Consider the following 19685-nt stretch of genomic DNA (forward strand, 5'->3'; position numbering starts at 1 on the left):
CTTGACTTCCAGCAAATCCCGGAGCTTTGGCGAGAGGTGGGAGGGTCAGTCCCATCTGATTGGGCGCTGCACTTGCCACTTGAAGGATCTGCTGGATGTCGGCCAGCTCCATGATCCCGGCTCCTCCCGCCTCCCCGGGTTTAGCGCCAGATGAGACTGCGCTCCCGGTGGCAGCGCCCCCTTCAGGCTGCAGAAGGAGGCCTGTGGGGAACGGCTGAAGGGAGAGGAGGCTGAGGGCGTCGCGCTGGGTGAGGCCCTGCAGGGTGGAGGCGGAGCCAGACGCCTCCAGGAGCGGGATGCTGAGGGCAGCCAGACCCCCCACACCGAGTCCCAGAGTCAGCCCCAGTCCTCCAGAGAGGTAGGCGGAGGCCGGCTCCTGGGGGAGGCTAAAGGAGGGAGGCTCCACGTGGATCACCTTGATGCTGTCCAGGTGAGCCTGATGAATCTCATCGTCTGTGGGACCAGACTTCACCTGAGAGAGAAAAACAGCATCATCAGAAGAGGGAGGAAGTGACCAAGGCCTTAATATACTAGATTTGAAAAAAGACACCTTTATCACATGATATTATTGCATTCAAATCCATACTGACTATTGCAATAAAACAAATAATGACTTTTTATCTTCAGAATATAACACATACATAGGAAAACTAAGCCAACAACTCATTTATTTTATTATATAAATGTTTCCTTTGTACTGAATTTAGTTGTGCATTTTTACTTTAACAAATTATTTCCTATTTCTGCCATCCTCTTAATCTGTGATGAATTAAAATGGACTTGAGTTCTGATTTGTACCGTAGAGATGTGCTGCAGGCCGAGCCCTTCCAAGAAGCCGGACTGCTCTGCATGCAGGACCTCTTTCTCCTCGTTCTCTGGACCAATCGTTTTGTCAGCTACGTCCTCGTCCTCGTCCTCGTCCTCGTCCTCCTCTTCATCCTCGGCCTCGGCCTCGGCCTCCTGCGTGTCAGCGTCGTTGGCTTTTTCAGAGTGGGACGTGATTTTATGGAGCTCCAACGCAGAGTGGAGGGGGAACGCTTTGTCGCAGCAATCGCAGACGAACCGATGGAACTTACTGATGCAGCGACGGAGGTTTGTCTCACACCAGACCTTGAAGAGAATGAAAGTTTTAGAAATTACAAAATATAAAAGGAATGGGACTGATTTACAGATATAGTCCTTCCAGTTGTTTTTACATCAATCTGAAACAAAAACTCTAAGAGCACCACACTTCATTCTTTTCACATCACAAGATGAAGCCGGGTGTTCACTGTCCGATATCAGGCTGATTTAGAGCTGATTTTAAGTTGCACGACTTTTTAAATAGGGATGAATTTCAGCCCTATCACTTGTTGTCAGTTGTGTAGTGTGAACTGAGTGATTGACAATTATGGCCCTATCAGCTACTCCCAACCGGTAGGAGATGTTTAATATCCTTTCAAAATACCCGGCACTGACAAGACTCCTTTTCTCTCGCAGAGTTGACTCAAAGTTAATACCTGTGCGATGTGAGCGAACTTCTTGCAGGAGAAGTCGATGAAGGCGAGGTCGTTGAAGCCGGTCGGGATGGAGGGGTTGTTCTGGATGAAGGGGCGTCCACTGGGGTCCTGGGGGAGGAGCTTATGAACCCCGGCGTTGTGACGCAACATGCCACGGTGGGTTCGGAAAGATAGGCAGCAGATATCGCACCTGCAGACACGCAACAAGAGAAGCACTTCACGATTTAATACTTTGGTGATTGGAGGATTTACCCAAAGCATGAAATCAAAAAAAAAAAAAAAGAAAAGAAGTTGACTCTAAAACTCAACACTTTGTCTAAATCAGTTGTCCTAAAATTCTCACATTTATTTTGTCATTATTTCTGGCACATTTATGACTCCAAAATGACTTGTAATTAATGGTTCAATGTCAGTTCGTCTGTGTGTGTGAGAGAGAGAGAGAGAGAGAGAGAGAGAGAGAGAGAGAGAGAGAGAGAGAGAGAGAGAGAGAGATAACCCCCGGTGTTGGTGTCGGTGCTGCTCCTGCTCTCGTTAAGTGCTGTGAGGACAGCTGCTCAGTGTCGGTCACAGTCACACATTCTTATCACCTCCTGTGTGTGTGTGTGTGTGTGTGTGTGTGTGTGTGTGTGTGTGTGTGTGTGTGTGTGTGTGTGTGTGTGTGTGTGTGTGTGTGTGTGTGTGTGTGTGTGTGTGTGTGTGTGTGTGTGTGTGTGTGTGTGTGTGTGTGTGTGTGTGTGTGTGTGTGTGTGTGTGAGTTTAATCCCCTCTATCACCTCAGAAGAGGATTTTTTTTGAGACAGAAGAGGGGGAACACAGAGGACCATATGTGGACCAGCACTTGTTGAAATCTCCATCACCCCCCTCTTCCTGCTCCTCCTCCACCCTTCAGCCTTATCCCTCCTCTTCCTCCTCCCATCCCACCTCATCAGCTCCTTCCTCTTCTTTCTCCTTTAATCTCCTCCTTTACTCTGCACCTCCTCTCTCATTTGTCTCCATCCTTCCCGAGCATCTCCTCTCTCATGCTCCTCCTTTTTATGTCCAGATAATAAGTCTGACACAGTATCTGATGCTAACTCTGTAGCCATTTGAATAATTATCACCAATTATTGCTGTTCTTTTGGCTCCTCTCTCCATCCCTCATTCTCCCCAACTGTCAGTTAGAGAGTCACCCCCACCCCCTTTTCCATCCCTCCCTCCCTCCCTCCCTCTTCATCCCTCCATCCTCGCTCTCCTCCCTTCAGTTCAGTCGATCCTCTTACCGGCTGATTAGTGAGGATTTACAGCTAAATATTCCTGCCTTCCTCCATAACGAGCTCAGCACCGCTCTATTTCTCTCTTTGTTCTTTTTTTCCTTTTCTTCTTTCCCTTTCTTTACAAAGTTTGTTTCTTTTGGTTTTCTTACTTTCTTTACACTTTTTTTTCTGTCAGTGTCAGTTCTTTCTTTTACTCTTTTCTGATTTCTTTTCTTTCCATTTTTGCCTCTACTCTTCTTTCTTCGGTCCTCCGGTTATATTTCCTCTCTCCTACACCTCTTTTCTTAATTCATTCCCTGAATCCCTTTCTGTTACTCAATTTCTTTGTTTCCTTATTCTTTATTTCCATATTTTCAAATTGGATTTGTTTCTTCCAGCTCCTTTTATTTCACCGTCTCTGATTTTTACTTCATTTTTTGCTTCCTTTCCTCTACTTTTATTTTGTCTTTCCTGAGTTCTTAATTGCCTTCTTATTTTCCTTCATGATTAAAAACATACAGTGTCTTTGTGTGTGTACCTTAATGCAGTGTCGGGATGTGCGTCCATGTGTGCATCCAGTTCCAGTCTGGAGCTGCAGGTCTTGAAGCAGATTGGACAGGGCAGCAGCTCCTCCTCGGCTCCTCGAACTGCAGCTGCCAATTCCTCTGACGCCGCATCCTCCACCACCTGAAAACACACACACACACACACACACACACACACACACACACACACACACACAGACATTAACACAATGAACACCACTGCATTGTTCTACACACGATAAAAATCAAGTAAATGTGCGAGTTTGTACCTTCTTATTCGGCGGCTCCTCTCCATTCTCCTCCTCCAGCCTCCTCTTGACAGACGGACGGCGACGTTTGGTTGGGGAGGGGGGGCTGACGGGGAGCAGACCGCTGGCCGGGTCCTTTTCATGGATCTTCATGTGTCTGAGAAAGAAGAATAAGAGCCTGAGGTTAGTTTTACTTTTGGAAACCTACAAAACAACAAACTGTGGAGTAAGTCTCAAAGATCTGTTTTGTTGTCTTTGGCGGCCTCTGTGGTGGTAACGAGTAACTGTATTACACTGGTGGTTGCTTTGTTCTTTTTGTTTCTCTTCATCCCAATGTCAAACTACTTCTTTTCATTTAGGTTAGGTTAGCAAATTTGAGGATTGGGGGTAGCTTAAGATCAATCGATTGAAAAACACATAAAAAACTGATTGTTTTGTGTAAGTCACAAACAAAATACCTCTTGTTTAAATCACATGTGTGGACATTAAACAGCTGATAGTTACAAAGGATTCTGGGGAGTGAGTGAGAGCAGAAGACTTTTGTTATAATTGATTCATTTAAACTTGCTCTGCAGGATATAAATCATAACCAGAGGTTAAACCTGTTGTTAGTCTCTGATCCGACCTAATCAGCTGGGAATGTGGAGCAACACACACACATACAGACAAGCGCACACACACACAGGCCTGTAATAATCTGAATGTATGTTCAATTATCACATAATGACACACACAGTTCAGCGTATGAGAGGCAGAGGGAGGAGGGGCTTCAGGTTAAAGCATGAAGTGATCATGCTCTCGTTGTCATGATAACAACTTCCTTCAAAAGGTCATTGGTCGATAAACTCGGTAATGCAGAAAGGAAAAACTTGATACTTTAAATATAAGTATTTTTTATTGAAAGGAAAAATAAGAGCTCTGTTCAGACTGCTGTTTCAAGGTGCGATATTTACATCCCTGTGACGTTTCACCTTCAATAAGAATGTTGGGAAGGTGTTGTGGGGGGGTGGGGAGCCAGTGGGGGGGCGCACCACTTTGTTGTTATGTGCGTGCATGTCTGACTGTGTCTATGCCGTGCTCTCTGTAATGCAATGTGAATTCACAGACTCAGACACCAATATTATGAAACAGGAACAGAAACAGAAAGAAAGAAAGAAAGAGAAACAAAAAAAAATACAAAAGAAAAAGAAATAGAGCTACAGATATACAAGTAACAAAAAAAGAAAAGACACAAAGAAAGAAAGAAAGATGGAGATTGTGTGTTTGCTGCACTCTTGTGATCGTCTGGTAAGAGTATGTGATTCGGTTCAGGTGTTGGGAGAAGCGTGAGAAAGTGTGCAGGCAGTTAGCATGTGTTGCTATTTTAGTGTGAGTATAAAGGTCACATGGCTAGCTAGCATGTGGCCTTAGCACAGGTGTCGGTTTACAGGAGTTCAAACAGGAGAGGAGAGGAGTGGAGAGGATGGAAGGACACACTGAGGGGGAAAGGAGAGGAAGTAAGGAAAGAAAAGAGGAAGAGATGATGAAAGCTAAATAGTTAAGTAGATGAGAGGAGGTGGAAAAAAGGAAAAGAGAGGAGAGACAGAGAGGAAGGGACGGGAAAGAAAATAAGGATAAAAATGAGATTAAATGTAAGGAAACAAAATGAGGCAGAGAAAATTAAAGGATAGAGGGGACAAGGCAAGGGAAAGACACAGGAGGAGAGGAGTGAGGGAAAGAAAATGGAATGAAAGGAAAGGACTTGCAAGAAAAAGATGAGGAGGAAGGTAAGGATAGAGGAAAGAAAGGAGAAAAGGATAGACAATAGGGGAGGAGGAAAAGCAAGTTGACACAAGAAGGAAAGGACAGAAGAGGAGAGGAGAGGAGAGGAAAGGAGAGGAAAAGTGACACAGAGGAGGAGGAGGAGGTGGGATTGGATGTATTCTGCTATTAATAAACTAACAGGCATCAGGCCGGACACCCATAAGAGGTCCTGACAGTCGGCAGACCTGAGACCAGCTGACAGGAAGTTACTTAATAACCAATCAGATCACAGGAGGAAGAGGAGGAGGCGGGATGTTGAGGGAGCAAAGTCTTCTTGGCCCAAAATGTACTGTGACCCCCAAACTGACCAATCAGAGAGCAGGAAATGTGCAAAGTCAGCAGAGAGACAATCCTGCTGCATGTGTGTGTGTGTGTGTGTGTGTGTGTGTGTGTGTGTGTGTGTGTGTGTGTTTGACTGCACAACAGCTGCTCAAACACACAAACACAAATTAACAAGCAAAAATGGCATTAATGCAGTATATTCAAAGTAGAAGTATTAGTCGTAGAAGAAGTCAAAAAAGTTGAACAAAATGTTAAATATGTTGATATTTGGAACTACTTCGACATCTAAAGGTATGTGCACCTCAACGAAGAGTCTGTCAAACACTAAGACAAATAAAATAATTGACTAACTCTTGTTGCAGAGCAGAGGCCGTACTGCATTGCTGTAGACAGTCTGTTTCTTTTGAGAGGAAGAGATGAAATTATATTTGAATACACTGGAAACTGTTTTTTTCCTAAACAATGTACCGAGCAACCATCGATTTCCACTGTAGAACGTGTCAGTTGAAGATTTTCTTCATAATCACTGCCACAAAACAACAACTCTTGATTATTTTATTATTATTTCTTCTTTATTTTACTCTGAGTATTTTATTATACTCTGCATGTTTAAACTGCTTAAATGACATGTTTGATTGCAGAGTTATATATAACATATATTTTAATTGTTTTCATTAAAACCTGATTTAAAATGTTTTGCTGAATAAGCAGTCTGCTGCAAAGGTCATTTCTGCATTATCTGCTTAAGAGAGACAGTAAATGTTGGGAGGAGAGAGTGGGGGATGGCATGCAGCCAAGGGTTGTTTTCTTGTAAATAAATATAAATATAAATAATCAGAATTATGCACCACAATATCAACTTCTTTTGACTTGATAAGCCAATCAACTCACTACTACTGCAATCCTCTGTGGTAGCATAAGTAAAAGTAGCAGTACACACACAGCAGAGCAGTAACACAATGTACTAGTTTGACCTCCTGCCTGCAGTGCCTCTACATCACCACAGGGGCGCTGTTGAGTCAGCCTTCACAGTCTGACACATGTTATCTGAGCAGGAATCAGAGTCTAACACCTAACAGACGAGAGGAGAGGGGAGGGGAGGGGAGGGATTTCCCTCTGAGAAAGTGAAGGAAGTATAGGAAAGGAATCGAGGAAAGGAAAGAAGGATGTGCAGAGAGGCAGAGGGATGAGCTGAACTTTCTCAGCTCCTCTCTTCCTCGCTCGGCTGAAATTTGCAGCAGACACAGAGAGCCAATCCAAGCTCACATACCGCTGCCAGCCCATAATAGGCTAATGGGATGCCTCGCCATGGCAACCAGGCCCCGCGGCCTCACAACAGAGCAGCCGGGAGGCCGAGAGAAGCCGGCTCATGTGATGCTGCTCTCTGCGTCTCTACATCTGGGATTCATTACTGTGTCTTCTTCGTTTAATATTTATCTCTTTAAAACTGAAAAAGTAACAATTTGAGTTTTTGGTCATTTTTAAGTTTTATACAGTTTTAAAATTTGGCCAAGATGAGATAACAAATTTGTGCAAATTAAACCTCAAACAGAAATCCCTTTTTATCGTTTTCTCTCACAGAAGTTAAATTTTTTTTTTTTTTTTTTTTTTTTTTTACAGGTTTTGAAAAATTCTTATCATAACTTCTTTAATATAACTTTATATTTGATGAATGACAGAAAAAGTTAAAAGTTAAAAGTTGTGTCCTCTCTTTGTCTGCTACCTTCCTAGAGGTTTTCCTCTCCTTGCCTTGGTTCCAATATTCATCTCTTCCTACCATGATGCCTTTGGGTGCTTGCAGAAAAAAAAAAACAGAAAAACTAGTTTCACATTTCAGTGATGCTTTCCTGCAGAATGGATTCTCTTTTTTAGCACATATTACGTTTCCCTCCAACATGCCTCTCCTCCTGTTGGGTCACAAGCTTTTTTTTTTGTTTGTTTTTACGTAATTTCTCTAAATTCGTCTCCTTAATAGGCAACAAAACATTTCAGATTTTGCCAAACCAGGCTGGAAATTCTTCACACATGACTCTTTCCGTCCGTCGCCTACATCGAACTCATCTCTCTCCCTCTTTTTCTCCCTCCCTTCATCTTCCTCTCTGCATGTCTGAAGAGTAGGAAAATCTCGTGTTTCACATTTCAAAGGATGCTCTGCTGCAAAATGAATTCCTCCCCTCCCTCTGCTCCTCTTTTCCATCCACACAGGCCTCCTCTTTATTTTCCTACAGCAGCGTGTGAACTCAGGCCTCGCATGTAGACTTGACTCGTCTCCTCCCTCTATATATTTCTGCTTTTATCTAGTTTGTATTGTGAATTATCACAAAATTAAAAAGGTGCAGTTCTTCTCAGTCTGTGTTTTGAATTCCTAATTGTTCTCAGGATTGTGGGAAAATGATGCAGCTGTTTCCAGGGTGTGTTGATGGAAATCAGCATCCAGAACGTCGGCGGCCTGCAGGAGGTTGTGTTTTTCCATCAGTGTGAGTTCAGTTTGTCTTTTAGCAGAGACGAAGGAAAGGAGAGAGTCATGTAACTGCAAAGAGCCAAGATAAAAACGCACCAGAACTACAACTGTACTGTTCTGAATCACTCTCAGCACTCTTGTATGATCGTTTACAAAGAAACAAAAAAGCTCGCAAAAAGCATTTTACTCAACCTGATCAGCAGTAGGAAGCTAACAGGTGAACAATGCAGAAGAAGAAGAAGAAGCGTCTAAAAAGAAAATGTATTTCCCTCAGCAGCATCTTCTTTTAACACAAAGGTCCCTGTAATATTGCTAAGCCACAGTATAAGCCACTCATAACCAGGGCAGTAAAGTCCATGTAAACACACTCATTGTAACACAACAGGAAACAGGAGAAGAGCACAGAGGCAAACTTGGGAAGAAAACTGCTGTGACATCTCTGTCTCTCAGCCTACAGTCATTCCATCCTGCCCACATCTCCTCATACCATCACAGAGAAGAGAGAGTCTGAGAGAGCACAAAACATTCGCCTTTTTGTCCCAAACCAACATTGAAACGCTGCATGTTTCAAACCATTCCTTCTGTTTGAAAATAAAACAAACCATGCTGCTGAGTCTGAGGCAAAAACTTTTGGGGTTTTCTTTCTGCTAATTTCAGTTGTTTTCAATGTGTTTGTTTGTGATAAATTCTCCTTTGATTGGTCAGATTTGGTCTGTTTTAATACATGTGAGGTTTTAAGCAGAGGTCAGTGAAGGTCAGACAAGATTCAAGATGTAGGTTAACAGCACACACACACACACACACACACAAATGACTTTAGGGACAGTTGAGTCTGACGGTAGAGGCTGGACTTCACTGATAATAAATGACTGGGCGTTGTTCTGTGTGTGTGTGTGTGTGTGTGTGTGTGTGTGTGTGTGTGTGTGTGTGTGTGTGTGTGTGTGTGTGTGTGTGATGGATAGTTTAAAGTTGTCTTCCCATTTCCTGTGCTACCCACACCCCAACACACACACATAGCAGTACACAGAGTCAGGACCAGTTTGGGTTTTGTGCTCCCATCATGGTTGACTTGGGACTGGGTTAAACGCTTACTTCCTCTGCCTGAGGTTACGCATGAGTGTGTGCGAGTGTGATTGTGATTGTGTGTGTGTGGGTGTGTGTTTTCAGTTGTTACACACTAACGTACAGGCAGTCTGTGTGCAATAATTTGTGTGTTTTTTCATTTGTTCTTGTTTACAAAATTTAGGGATTAATGACCAGTAATGAAGTCACTGTGTGGGTTTTTTTTTTTCCAACTTGTAGCAAAAATCTTTTTTATTTTGTTTGGCATTTTGGACATTGCCATCTTATTTTTGATGAAGCGAGAAATAACCATATACATACATGCATCGCAAGAGGCTAAGTCCAATGACTGAATTGGCTGAGTTGACACCTAGCAGCTCCCACCTGTCACTAAAAGAGGCCACGCCCCTAATTCTACATCACTTTAAGCCTTCTATGATGTAAACAAAAAATTCTGTCCTTACAGTTGTCATTAAGAGAGAAACTGTTTTTGTATCAGGCTGGAAACATGTTCATTTCTGCTGTAAAGTTGGACATTTTAACATGCGGCTCTATGGGGTTTGGCTCACTGCAGGAGACAGCCTCTAGTGGCCACTCTAGGAACTGCAAAATCACAGAACATCACACAACATCCTTCCTAAAAACGCCTCAGAAGCCAAATGATGCAGCTTTGTATTAAAAAAACCACAGGGTCATGATTGTTGCTCTGGATGAACAAAGTACGTTTACACTTGTATGTGTTTATTTGTGTGTGCGTGTGCGCACCTGTGCATGTTGCCGTTGGTGGTGAAGGTCTGTCCACAGACGTTACATTTGTAGGGTCTCTCCCCGCTGTGGACCAGCATGTGCCTGTCCAGCGACGAGGCCGAGCTCAGGCACTTCCCACAGATGCTGCAGGAGTGATCCGACGCTCCGGCGTCTGCATTGTGCTGCAGAGAGGTAAGAATGTCACTTTACAGCCACCACAGAAGAAGAACCACCGCCGACACGACTACGTAACGCAGGCATGACAGTGGCCTAATCCCTACAAAAACAGTTCAAGTTTAAGAGGTACATCATTTATGACCTTTGTGCTACCTCTTTTTCTCACAGAATATTGTTCACTGTATATTTTTTAACCCTCTGTAACGAAAAATATGAAAACTGTTGACAACTTTAGTACAGTTCTTACATACCTGTCTAATGTGCATGGTGAGCTGGTGTTGTGATTGACAGTTCTTGTCACACAGCGGACATATAAAAGCTGAGCTTTCGTCTTTGGTGTCCTGTTACAAAAAAAAACAAAATACTGTATATAACCAGACAAATGTTATTCAAAATGTGCCTCTGGGCCACAGGGCTCCATCGCTGCACATTAAAAACACATAAATGAGACACACTGTTGTTCCTTCTTTACAATAAACACACAGGCTGTATGACCTAATCCTATACACACCATCCTGCTGTCTCAAATGCTCAGCAGAGGAACAAATTTGGATTCATCCGCCAATAAAAATACTAGACTACTACCTTTTGTGTTTTGAAATTTGACAACAATAAATAGACACAGAAACAGGGGACTTTTCCTTTAAAGCTTAACAGTTTAAAGTTACACTACTGACTTCAGTTTAACATGATTTCAGCTGACCAATCATGTGAGAGAACCCTGTTTCTTAAACATAAACACGTTGTTCTGCACTGGTCATTATGTGAGGAAAGTATGGGAAAACAATCTCTATAATTTAAAGCACACACACATATACAACAACACACACACACACACACACACACACACACACACAAACACATTCACATTCACAGTTACACACACACACACTTAGCAGGGAAGCAGCACTTCCTCTTTTCCTGTTTGAGCTAAAGGAAGTGATGAAGAGATGTGGAATGCTGCAGTGCATGGTGGGAGGCAAGAGGGGAAAATGTACCACAATGATGAGGCAAAAATGAAGCGAGGAGCAAAGAGGAAAGAAATTATGAGAAGAAAGGAGGAGTTAAGGAGTCAAAATAAGTAGGAAAGAGGAATCAAGGAAAATGAGAGAAGAAAAGAAAATGAAAGAGTACAAGAAGAAAAAAAAGAGAGGAAAATAAATTGGGATAAAGAAGTGGAAAATGTGTAGATAAGGAGATGAGAGGAAGACAAGGAGAGGAGACAAGGAGAGGATGCTAGGAGAGAAGAGGAAAGGTACAAGAGGAGGTAAATAGAAAAAGGACAAAAGGGGGAGGAGTAGTTAGTAAGGAAGAGAAGAGGAAGACAAGGGGAGAACACAAGGAAAGTTAATAAGGAGAGGAGAGGAATGGGTAAAATGAGAGGAAGAGGTAAACTGGAAAGGACAAAACAAGTGGGGAAAGAGAGAGTAAATAAGGAGAGTAAGGACGCGAGAGGAGGACAAAAAGAGGAGGCAAGGAGGGGATAATTAGAGAGGGGATAGGAAAAGAAAATGTCATAAATGTTAAGAACATAAAAGTATGTATTATTGTATTTTTGTTTATGTACCTGGGTGCGTCGTGCGTTGCGGCTAGGAGGGGCTCTCATCGCTGCAGTGAGCGACTTGCTGGGGGAGGGGCTTAAAACAGAGAAACAGGAAGCGTTAGCATTGCCATGACGATGTCAGCTTGAACACATATTTTTTGTGTCGATCCAAAAAGAGAATATAGTTTTTATTTTTTTGTTTAATTAGCTACTCTTTATTAATGTCATCATATTTTATATCCTTGAAGGCTGATTGTGGCATCTTCCTGCATTAATTAGATGTTGAAATGATTGGAAAGATTTGATCTATAACACAGACATTCAGATTTTTAATCAACTGAATCAACTCTCCTTTCATGACCAAAACTGACATTATCACTTTTTTTTTCCTGATTTTACCCTCCAAAATATTTTTGGAAATATTTTATAATTTAGAAATCGAGGCAGAAGCTGGAAAGTATTTGTAGGCTTTTATGAAATAAATAAAAACAGCGGTATGTGTTCTTCACCTTGGTGAGGGTCCGGCGGAGGAGTTGGCTGAGGTGACTCCACTCCCTCCTTCTCCGTCTCCTCCGCCGTTGATGGTCCCTGCTGCTGACATCACTGCTGACATCATGGCGTTGATGGAGGACAGGTCTCCTCCTCCTTCAGCTCCCATGATCCCTCCTCCTCCTCCTCCTTCTCCGTCTCCTCCTCCTCGGTCTCCGTTCTGTAGCTGCTCTCCTGCACTCGCTGCCTCCTCCGTCACCCCGTTGATCGCTGTATCATAAAAGTTTAGGTTGCAATTGAGGTCATTTCTTTGGCTTAATGTCGTCAATTTCAAATGAGGAAATGTGCGTACCTTTAAGGTTACTGTGAGTCTTTTCCTCCTTCGTCTCCGACTCCCCCTCCTCGTTTTTCTCTGCTCTTTGCTCCTCGTTGGAGTTTTCCATGACTGCTGAAATATAAGAAAAGAGACAATTTTTGTCGTTGTTCATCAATTTGTCTATTCATCGATTACTTCTATGGTGCAAAAAGATTTCCATGCAAACGAGAAAAACGTCAGTGTTTCACAAAGATGGCGGTCCAGATCTGGGAGAAAAACTGAACTATCACATTTATGCTGGAACAATTGGCAATTATTGATAACTTGACAAAGAATCAATCACTCCATGCAGCTGTGATTAAAACATGTTACAAACTTTTTTTTAACACTTTATGTCAAAGATTTCTCAATGTATAACCTTATATAAGTAATCCATTAAATTAAGATTGTTCTGCCTCTTGGTTAATCTTTAAAAGGTCTTGAAAATCATCCTCTACTTGGTGCTACTAGATGTCAAATGAGGACACGTTAAACGGGCAGATTTTTCAATGGAGTCTGGTGTGTGAAGGGAGAGGGCTAACTCAGAATAGCTCAGGCCCTCTGAATGAGGGCTGCAGGCTCGGGTTAATATCCCACACTGCTCTCTGGTTTCACAAGTTTTATTAACACATTATAAATGCTGCAGAAGTGCATTCATGAAATTAGAAAGTTTGTAAATAAAAGGTTTTGGATGACTTAGCACAGGAAATGGATGGAAAGAGTTTAAATATAACAGTTTAAAGACACAAAGTGAAAGATAAAGGAGACAGGAAGTATGTTTTGACTAATTTAAGGCTTCTGTCACTTTAAAAAGCCTCTTTCTAAACAGTATCCTCAGTGACTTCTCTTGGTTTTCTGATTGATTCTGACAATACAAACAAAGATGAAAGTGTGACACAGCAGAGGAAAGACATGTAAAAGTGATGAGACCAGATTCATTTGAAGAAAAAGTCAGAATTTTAAGTTTTTAGATGATTAAGAAGGGATAGAGGGGGAATGTGGATGAAAAGGAGGAATGAAGATGAGTTTTTTTTTTTTGCCCCAGGAGGAGGAGAAGTAGAATAAGAGAGCTAATTACGGCTTCCTGTTTGGCAGCCCCCACAGGAAGAAGCACTCCAGAGCTCGCCACTTCCTCCTCCAGCTCTGACAGAGGCCTTATGTGTGTGTCTACACGTGTGTGTGAGTGTGTGTGTTGTAGGGTGGGAGCGTGTGTTTGACATTCCACGTTCAAAGGAAAAAGAGAAGAATGAGAGAGAAGCAGAGATCACATATAGAGAGAGAGAGAGATCTTAAAGTATTCAAAAAGTGAATGGGGTTTGGTACGAGCGCTAAAACAGAAGTTATGCAATTAAGATGTAGATGTACCAGGATTCCATCTTACAGAAGATGCAGACATTATTTTAACTTTAAAGCTGCCTAAAGCACTTAACTGTTGACAACCTTTAAACTAAACTAAATACAAACAAAGCTCTCAACTCTAAAAATGTCTCGAACAACGAAAGAAGCACTTTGTCAAAATAAATAAAGTAATAAAAAAAAATACATCTATATTTGGAATAGCTATTTGTTATTTATTTATATTCATGAATTCACAAATAAAACAAAGCTGAGAACTGCAAAGAGATACATTTCAGTGAATTCATTTCTTTGTTTTCAGTTGTTCTCTTGTTTTGTTCACTCTTTTTTTCTGCTGTTTTGTCTTTCAACAGGGATCAATAAAGTTTTAACTAGACTTAACACAGAGCGTATGAAAGTATTAAATCTAGTTTAATCATCCATAATCTTACTCCAGTTCCAGTTTCAAAAAGCAAGATGGAGGAGAAGAAAGAAGAGATGAGGAGAGGATGAGTGGAGCTCTGCGAGTGACTGGTGACAACTGGCAGTTTGTGAGAGTGTGTGTGAGTGTGTGTGTGTGTAGCGTTTCCAATGACCTCTCCTTGTATCACTGCTCTTACATGACAAACTGTAACATGGTTGTGGCAGGTGCACACACACACACACACACACACACACACACACACACACACACACACACACACACACACACACACACACACACACACACACACACACACACACACACACACACACACACACACACACACACACACACACACACACACACACACACACACACACACACACACACACACACACACACACACACACACACACACACACACACAGCTTAGCCCTGGATTGTTTTTTACATTAGCATCATCTGTCTTCAGCACACATTGTGATTGGCTGATGAAGTGCTCCTGCAGCACTTTTTACAGCCTGTTGAAAGACTACGCGACAGACGGCTACAAGGAGTGGAGGAGAGGGAGGAGGAGGAGGAGGAGGAGGAGGAGGAGGAGGGGTGTTGGATAGAGAGAAGGGAAGGAAAAGGAGGGGAAGAGAGAGGATTAGAAGTGTTAAAAAAGGATGGAGGACAGGAAGGAAAAAGGGAGAAGAGAAGATGAGTGAACAAGGCCACAAGTAAAAGAAAAGGCCGTATGACAACTCTACAAAAATGATGCCAAAACATTTGGACCCCCCTCCCCCCCTTTGACTTTTCATCACAAAGTTTAATGTGTTTTTTTAGTAAGAGAAAGGGGCTAATGGGGGTTAATGCTGCGGCTCCACCAGCCAATCCCTTCTACTCACACTCTGACTCTAAATGTGTATTCAGCGTCACGAGGAAAACTTAAGTTTCATTTTTGTAGAACAGGAGGGGGTAGAGATGTGTTGTGCATCGTTAAATAAAGTCAATGTTGTACACCCAACCAGCCACTACATACAGTATCCAAGTTTAAAAATCTCGGCTATCATGACAACCCTATAGTCCAACGTAGTTAAACATGAGTCTGTGGATGAATACACTGAGTGTGTGTGTGTGATAGCTGATGTTACTGCATCTGCTCCTAGCCGTCATTCTCACACTAGCTTTGACACACACACACACACATGTGCGCACACAAACGCACACACAGAGCGCTGACATCCTGACATTCTTTCACATCCATGCAAAAGCAGAAAAAAGGTCACCATGTGGGAGCCGGGGAGTAAACGGTCTATCTGTGTGAGTGATGGAAAAGTTGTCTCTCTGTGCCAAAGTGCTGCAAACAAAGACTGTTGCTCCATTTATCCCTCCCTTTCTCTCTAACTTCATCACTCCCCCCCCCCCCCCCCCCTCCTCCTCCTCCTCCTCCTCCTCCTCCTCTCTGCCTCATTTAACTTCCTAAACACATGTGGAGACTCTCTTTTAGAAAAGACCTGACAACATGGCCGCCGCAGTGCTTTAGATGGATGAAAGGATGGAGAAAAACCTAAAAAAGTCAATATATTTTGACTTTCACTGCAGGAAAATAGACTGAAAGGCCAGCTTTCATACAAGTTCATGGAAAAAAGTAACTTACCCAGCACTTTCATCACAGAAACCTACCACAGAATCCTAAAACTGTGATATATATAGAGCTTTTGCAAAGTAAAACCAAACAAGCATGGATGCCTTGCAGGTTTGTACTTAATCAATTTAACTTTAAGGGATGTATTCTAACCCCAACATAACTAATCCATTGAACAAGCCATGGATCATTCCCATCTGTTTGTATTAGATAGAAATAACAAGAGAAATCGAAATTTATGAAAATAAAAGCTGAATTTGATATAAAGTCCTTAAAACCATGGCTACTTACCTAAAGAAGACAACACCTGGGTTGTCATCCAGTCTTTAAAGTAATTTTCAAGTCAGTTAAACGGGTGTTTACTTGGATGTATTAGGAAGTAGAGCCAGATTAATGTTGCCATGGATACATGCAGTTTGATGAAGCTTGAACCAACTGAATCTATACTTGATGTTTCACAACTTCCAGGCTGGATTATAAATGACTCGAGTACAACTTTTACCTGATTACTTACTAAATACTTTTGCTCTTTCAGTTTTCAGTTAAATTAGATTCATGTGAAAAAAGAAAAGTGTCTGAATCCAACTTTTAAAATTGTAAAATTTGATTGTTTTCTTACCTATCAAGTAAAAGTGGGCTATTTGGTCTGATTTGAAATTGAATATAAAAATAATAATAATTGAAGCTTTTATTTATATGGCAATTTTAAATCAAGCCTCAAAACAGCTATAAAAGAAGTACAAATATGTTTGTTAGTATGATGTTCATTTTTTCTGATATTTTTGGACAAATATTCTAAAATTGTTACCGGATAATTCTGTGATTGGACCGCCTGTTTCAGCTTTAGAATCAAGAGTAGGCTACATTACAAACCTAAAAACTTTGAAACTCTCAACATTTTGGCAGTAAAGAGTCAATTTTAAATAAGTAAAAAAACAAGATTTAAATGGATGGAAATTGAGGTGAAGTATGTATGGGACCTTCTTAAGATTTGACCCTCTGTTTGATACTCGTTATTTGTGCAGAGTAAGGTGTCTCTCTGTCCTTCTTAGGTTTGTTTCTCATTTTAAAAAGTTGTTTAGCCTGTTACCAGTTGTTTTTTTATTAGGTTTCCCAAACAGAACAACAACAGAAGCAGTTTCCATTCTCATGCTTTGCTTTAAGTCACACTGAGGTCAACGATTTCACGACATAGACCTCCTGCTGTGTGTGGCACCTGTGTGAAGATGTAACCCACTGACAGACATTACAGAGGAGGAGGAGGAGGAGGAGGAGGAGGAGGGACAGTGGGGGATGGATGGATGATGAGATAGACGTGTGGGATAGAAGGGTGAGTCCAAAAGTTTCCCGTCACCTGAGCCCCATAAATCCTTGACGTCCCTGCCTCCCTTCATCTGACATGACAGCTGGGACATAAAATCTGGACAGCAGAGTCTCTGCATGGCCGTGTTTCAAGTTAAGGTCACTTAACTCAAGAGTACAAACTAAATCAACATCAGCCTCTTGATCATGGATGACTATTCTCGTCAAAAAATATTTTATTCTTATTTCATCTCTTAACGAACAATAAAGCTGAAAATACATTTTACAAAAGTCTTCTGTAGTTTATCTGCAGGCTACTTTGCCCTCGGAAGCTAAGTATTAGCACTACGGTCAACATTAGTATCAAATCCATAAACCTTAAGTTAGCATTTTTAGCATACTGATGCTCAGAATATGTCTCGAGTCCGCTACATTTTAATGAGCTAAATTATGCTAACAGGAAGGCTTAACTGGCATCATTTGAAATAAGCTAATACACTAGCACAGAAACTTTATGCATTTTTAGTAATAAAATAAAAGAAGAGGCATAGCTCACTCCCTGCTAGTTACTGTAACTTGCGTCTTTTTACTATTTTAACACAAATATTACCCGTTAGCATTGTTCAATACAATTCTTATACGCTATTTTAAGATGATACAGTAGTAAGGTAGGGGTCCTTAATTATATAAAACACATTGAATGTGTAACATATGGACCAGAGTAAAAATTTGCCATGGACAACTTTAGCAGTGACTCAGCTTTTCTCCGTTAGCTTTACCATGCTGTTCCGACTAGCACCTAGATGAGAACGGCGATTCAAATATCATTTTTTCACTTTCAATAACTTAAAAGGATCACTTTTCCTTCTAGTCAATGTCTACATTTTAGAAAATGTGTAACAGGATGAACTCCTAAATGACAGTCTGACACAGCAGTGGATCAGCTCTTTTCCGTTAGCTCAATCATGCTAGTCAGTTAAACCTTGTGTAGTTATGACGATGACACAAAACGATGATAATACTTTACTAAACAAGTTTATTTCATCTTTACCGGAGTACCTGAGCACACTGCTCTGTTGGAAGCTTACAAACATTCGCAGCACTGGGTTAACCCACTAGCATCTTTTACAGCCCCACAGGCAGAGAGCCAGAGGCAAACTGACAAAAGTGACACCTGCTGTAGAAAGCAAACAGCCCCACAGGACTCATCCTCAACTCTTTTTTCTCCTTTAACTCTCCCTCTTTTTTCTCCCCCTTCTTTATTTATATTTATATCACTCTTTTTGCGAGGATGGGATATTTGTACATGGGCCCTCGATGGTGTCAGCTAACAGTCTGTGTTTAGCTGTAGAGACACAGGGTGAGGGATGGAAGGATGTATGGGGGAGATAGAGGAGCGGGGCGGGGGGGAGGATAGGATCCAGTGACCATATGTTGGCTATTTATTACCTCTTCCTAACTGTCGCTCCGTCTCCATCGCTACATCTTTTCATCTCATTCTGAATGGCCTCACACACATACAGAACAACGCACCAAAGACACACAGGGAAAACCAGATTCCAGTCAACATTTCTTAAAACATACATTGAGGCTCTGTCAGCACACGCTTCAACGGCAGCAACGGTATTTTTGGCTTTCTTTTAAACCACAATGACACACGTGTGACTAAGTTAAGAGTTGATTTAATTAATGTGAAACCATTGATATGGAAATGTTTTTTTTGTTGAGTAAGAAAACAATTCTGATGTATTGCTATTAGGTATACAACTTTGTACCATACTGGCATAAACTCAAATTAAGAAAATGTACGTGTATGTAAAGCTAAAAAGAAAATATATTTACATTTAGCTATGTTTGCTCAAATGGTGTTGGATGGGAGATGATTGGCTAAAGTCACCCTGATCAACATTTCAGCTGCAGCATGTTCATCCAATTACTTTTCACTCCTTAAATGGCTGCTTCAAATTCAGTGAATGCGTAAATGAAGGGGAGTAAATAAAACTATTTATAAAAAAAGTTAAATTAAGTAAATTAATCACAAATGGGACAGTATCTAGAGGAGTCCTTTATCCTGTGTTCAACATGTTGAGCATAGGCCAAAATGATTTTTTAAAATCCAGAAAATAACACCTTGTTGAAATTTATTTGAAAAACTCCTGATGCTGATGCTGCAGGATGATAAAGCACGTCCCCAAACTTTCTGAGAGGCTAAAGAAACCGAAAGAATCTCTCTCTCTCTCTCTCTCTCTCTCTCTCTGTGTGTTGAGCACAACAGGAAGCTCACACTCACTGGAGTCACAAGAGAGTGCTTCGCTGCTTCCCCATGTGCGAGTGTGTTCAGGGCGAGAGAGATTGATGGGCATTCTCGCTCTCTTTCTCACTGAACACCCCCCCCCCCCCCCCCACCTAACACTGAGCTGCCATTGCCCATCCTCCACCTCTCCTGACTTCCCTCCTTCCTCCACTCCTCACGCTGCAGTACTTTGCCTGTACTTGTTGACACACACTCACAAAGCTGAACGCAGAATATCCCAATGCAGATACATGCACA

At 41.7% G+C, this 19685-nt stretch overlaps 1 protein-coding gene across 2 annotated transcripts in view; it reads right to left on the bottom strand.

Annotated features, from left to right (window-relative positions):
* rreb1a (ras responsive element binding protein 1a) overlaps positions 1 to 19685 on the bottom strand; it is a 59253-nt gene that overhangs the window by 10883 nt on the left and 28685 nt on the right. For both annotated transcript variants that reach the window (XM_065948565.1, XM_065948566.1), the window contains 10 exons: positions 12441 to 12536; positions 12109 to 12358; positions 11624 to 11693; positions 10308 to 10397; positions 9898 to 10061; positions 3546 to 3681; positions 3270 to 3418; positions 1500 to 1689; positions 799 to 1110; positions 1 to 472 (listed from right to left, as the gene is read on the bottom strand). In XM_065948565.1, the coding sequence (XP_065804637.1) occupies positions 1 to 472; positions 799 to 1110; positions 1500 to 1689; positions 3270 to 3418; positions 3546 to 3681; positions 9898 to 10061; positions 10308 to 10397; positions 11624 to 11693; positions 12109 to 12358; positions 12441 to 12536 (1929 nt within the window). The remainder of the gene's footprint in view (positions 473 to 798; positions 1111 to 1499; positions 1690 to 3269; positions 3419 to 3545; positions 3682 to 9897; positions 10062 to 10307; positions 10398 to 11623; positions 11694 to 12108; positions 12359 to 12440; positions 12537 to 19685) is intronic.

Source organism: Labrus bergylta, chromosome 20 (assembly GCF_963930695.1).
Source record: "Labrus bergylta chromosome 20, fLabBer1.1, whole genome shotgun sequence".
NCBI lineage: Eukaryota > Metazoa > Chordata > Actinopteri > Labriformes > Labridae > Labrus > Labrus bergylta.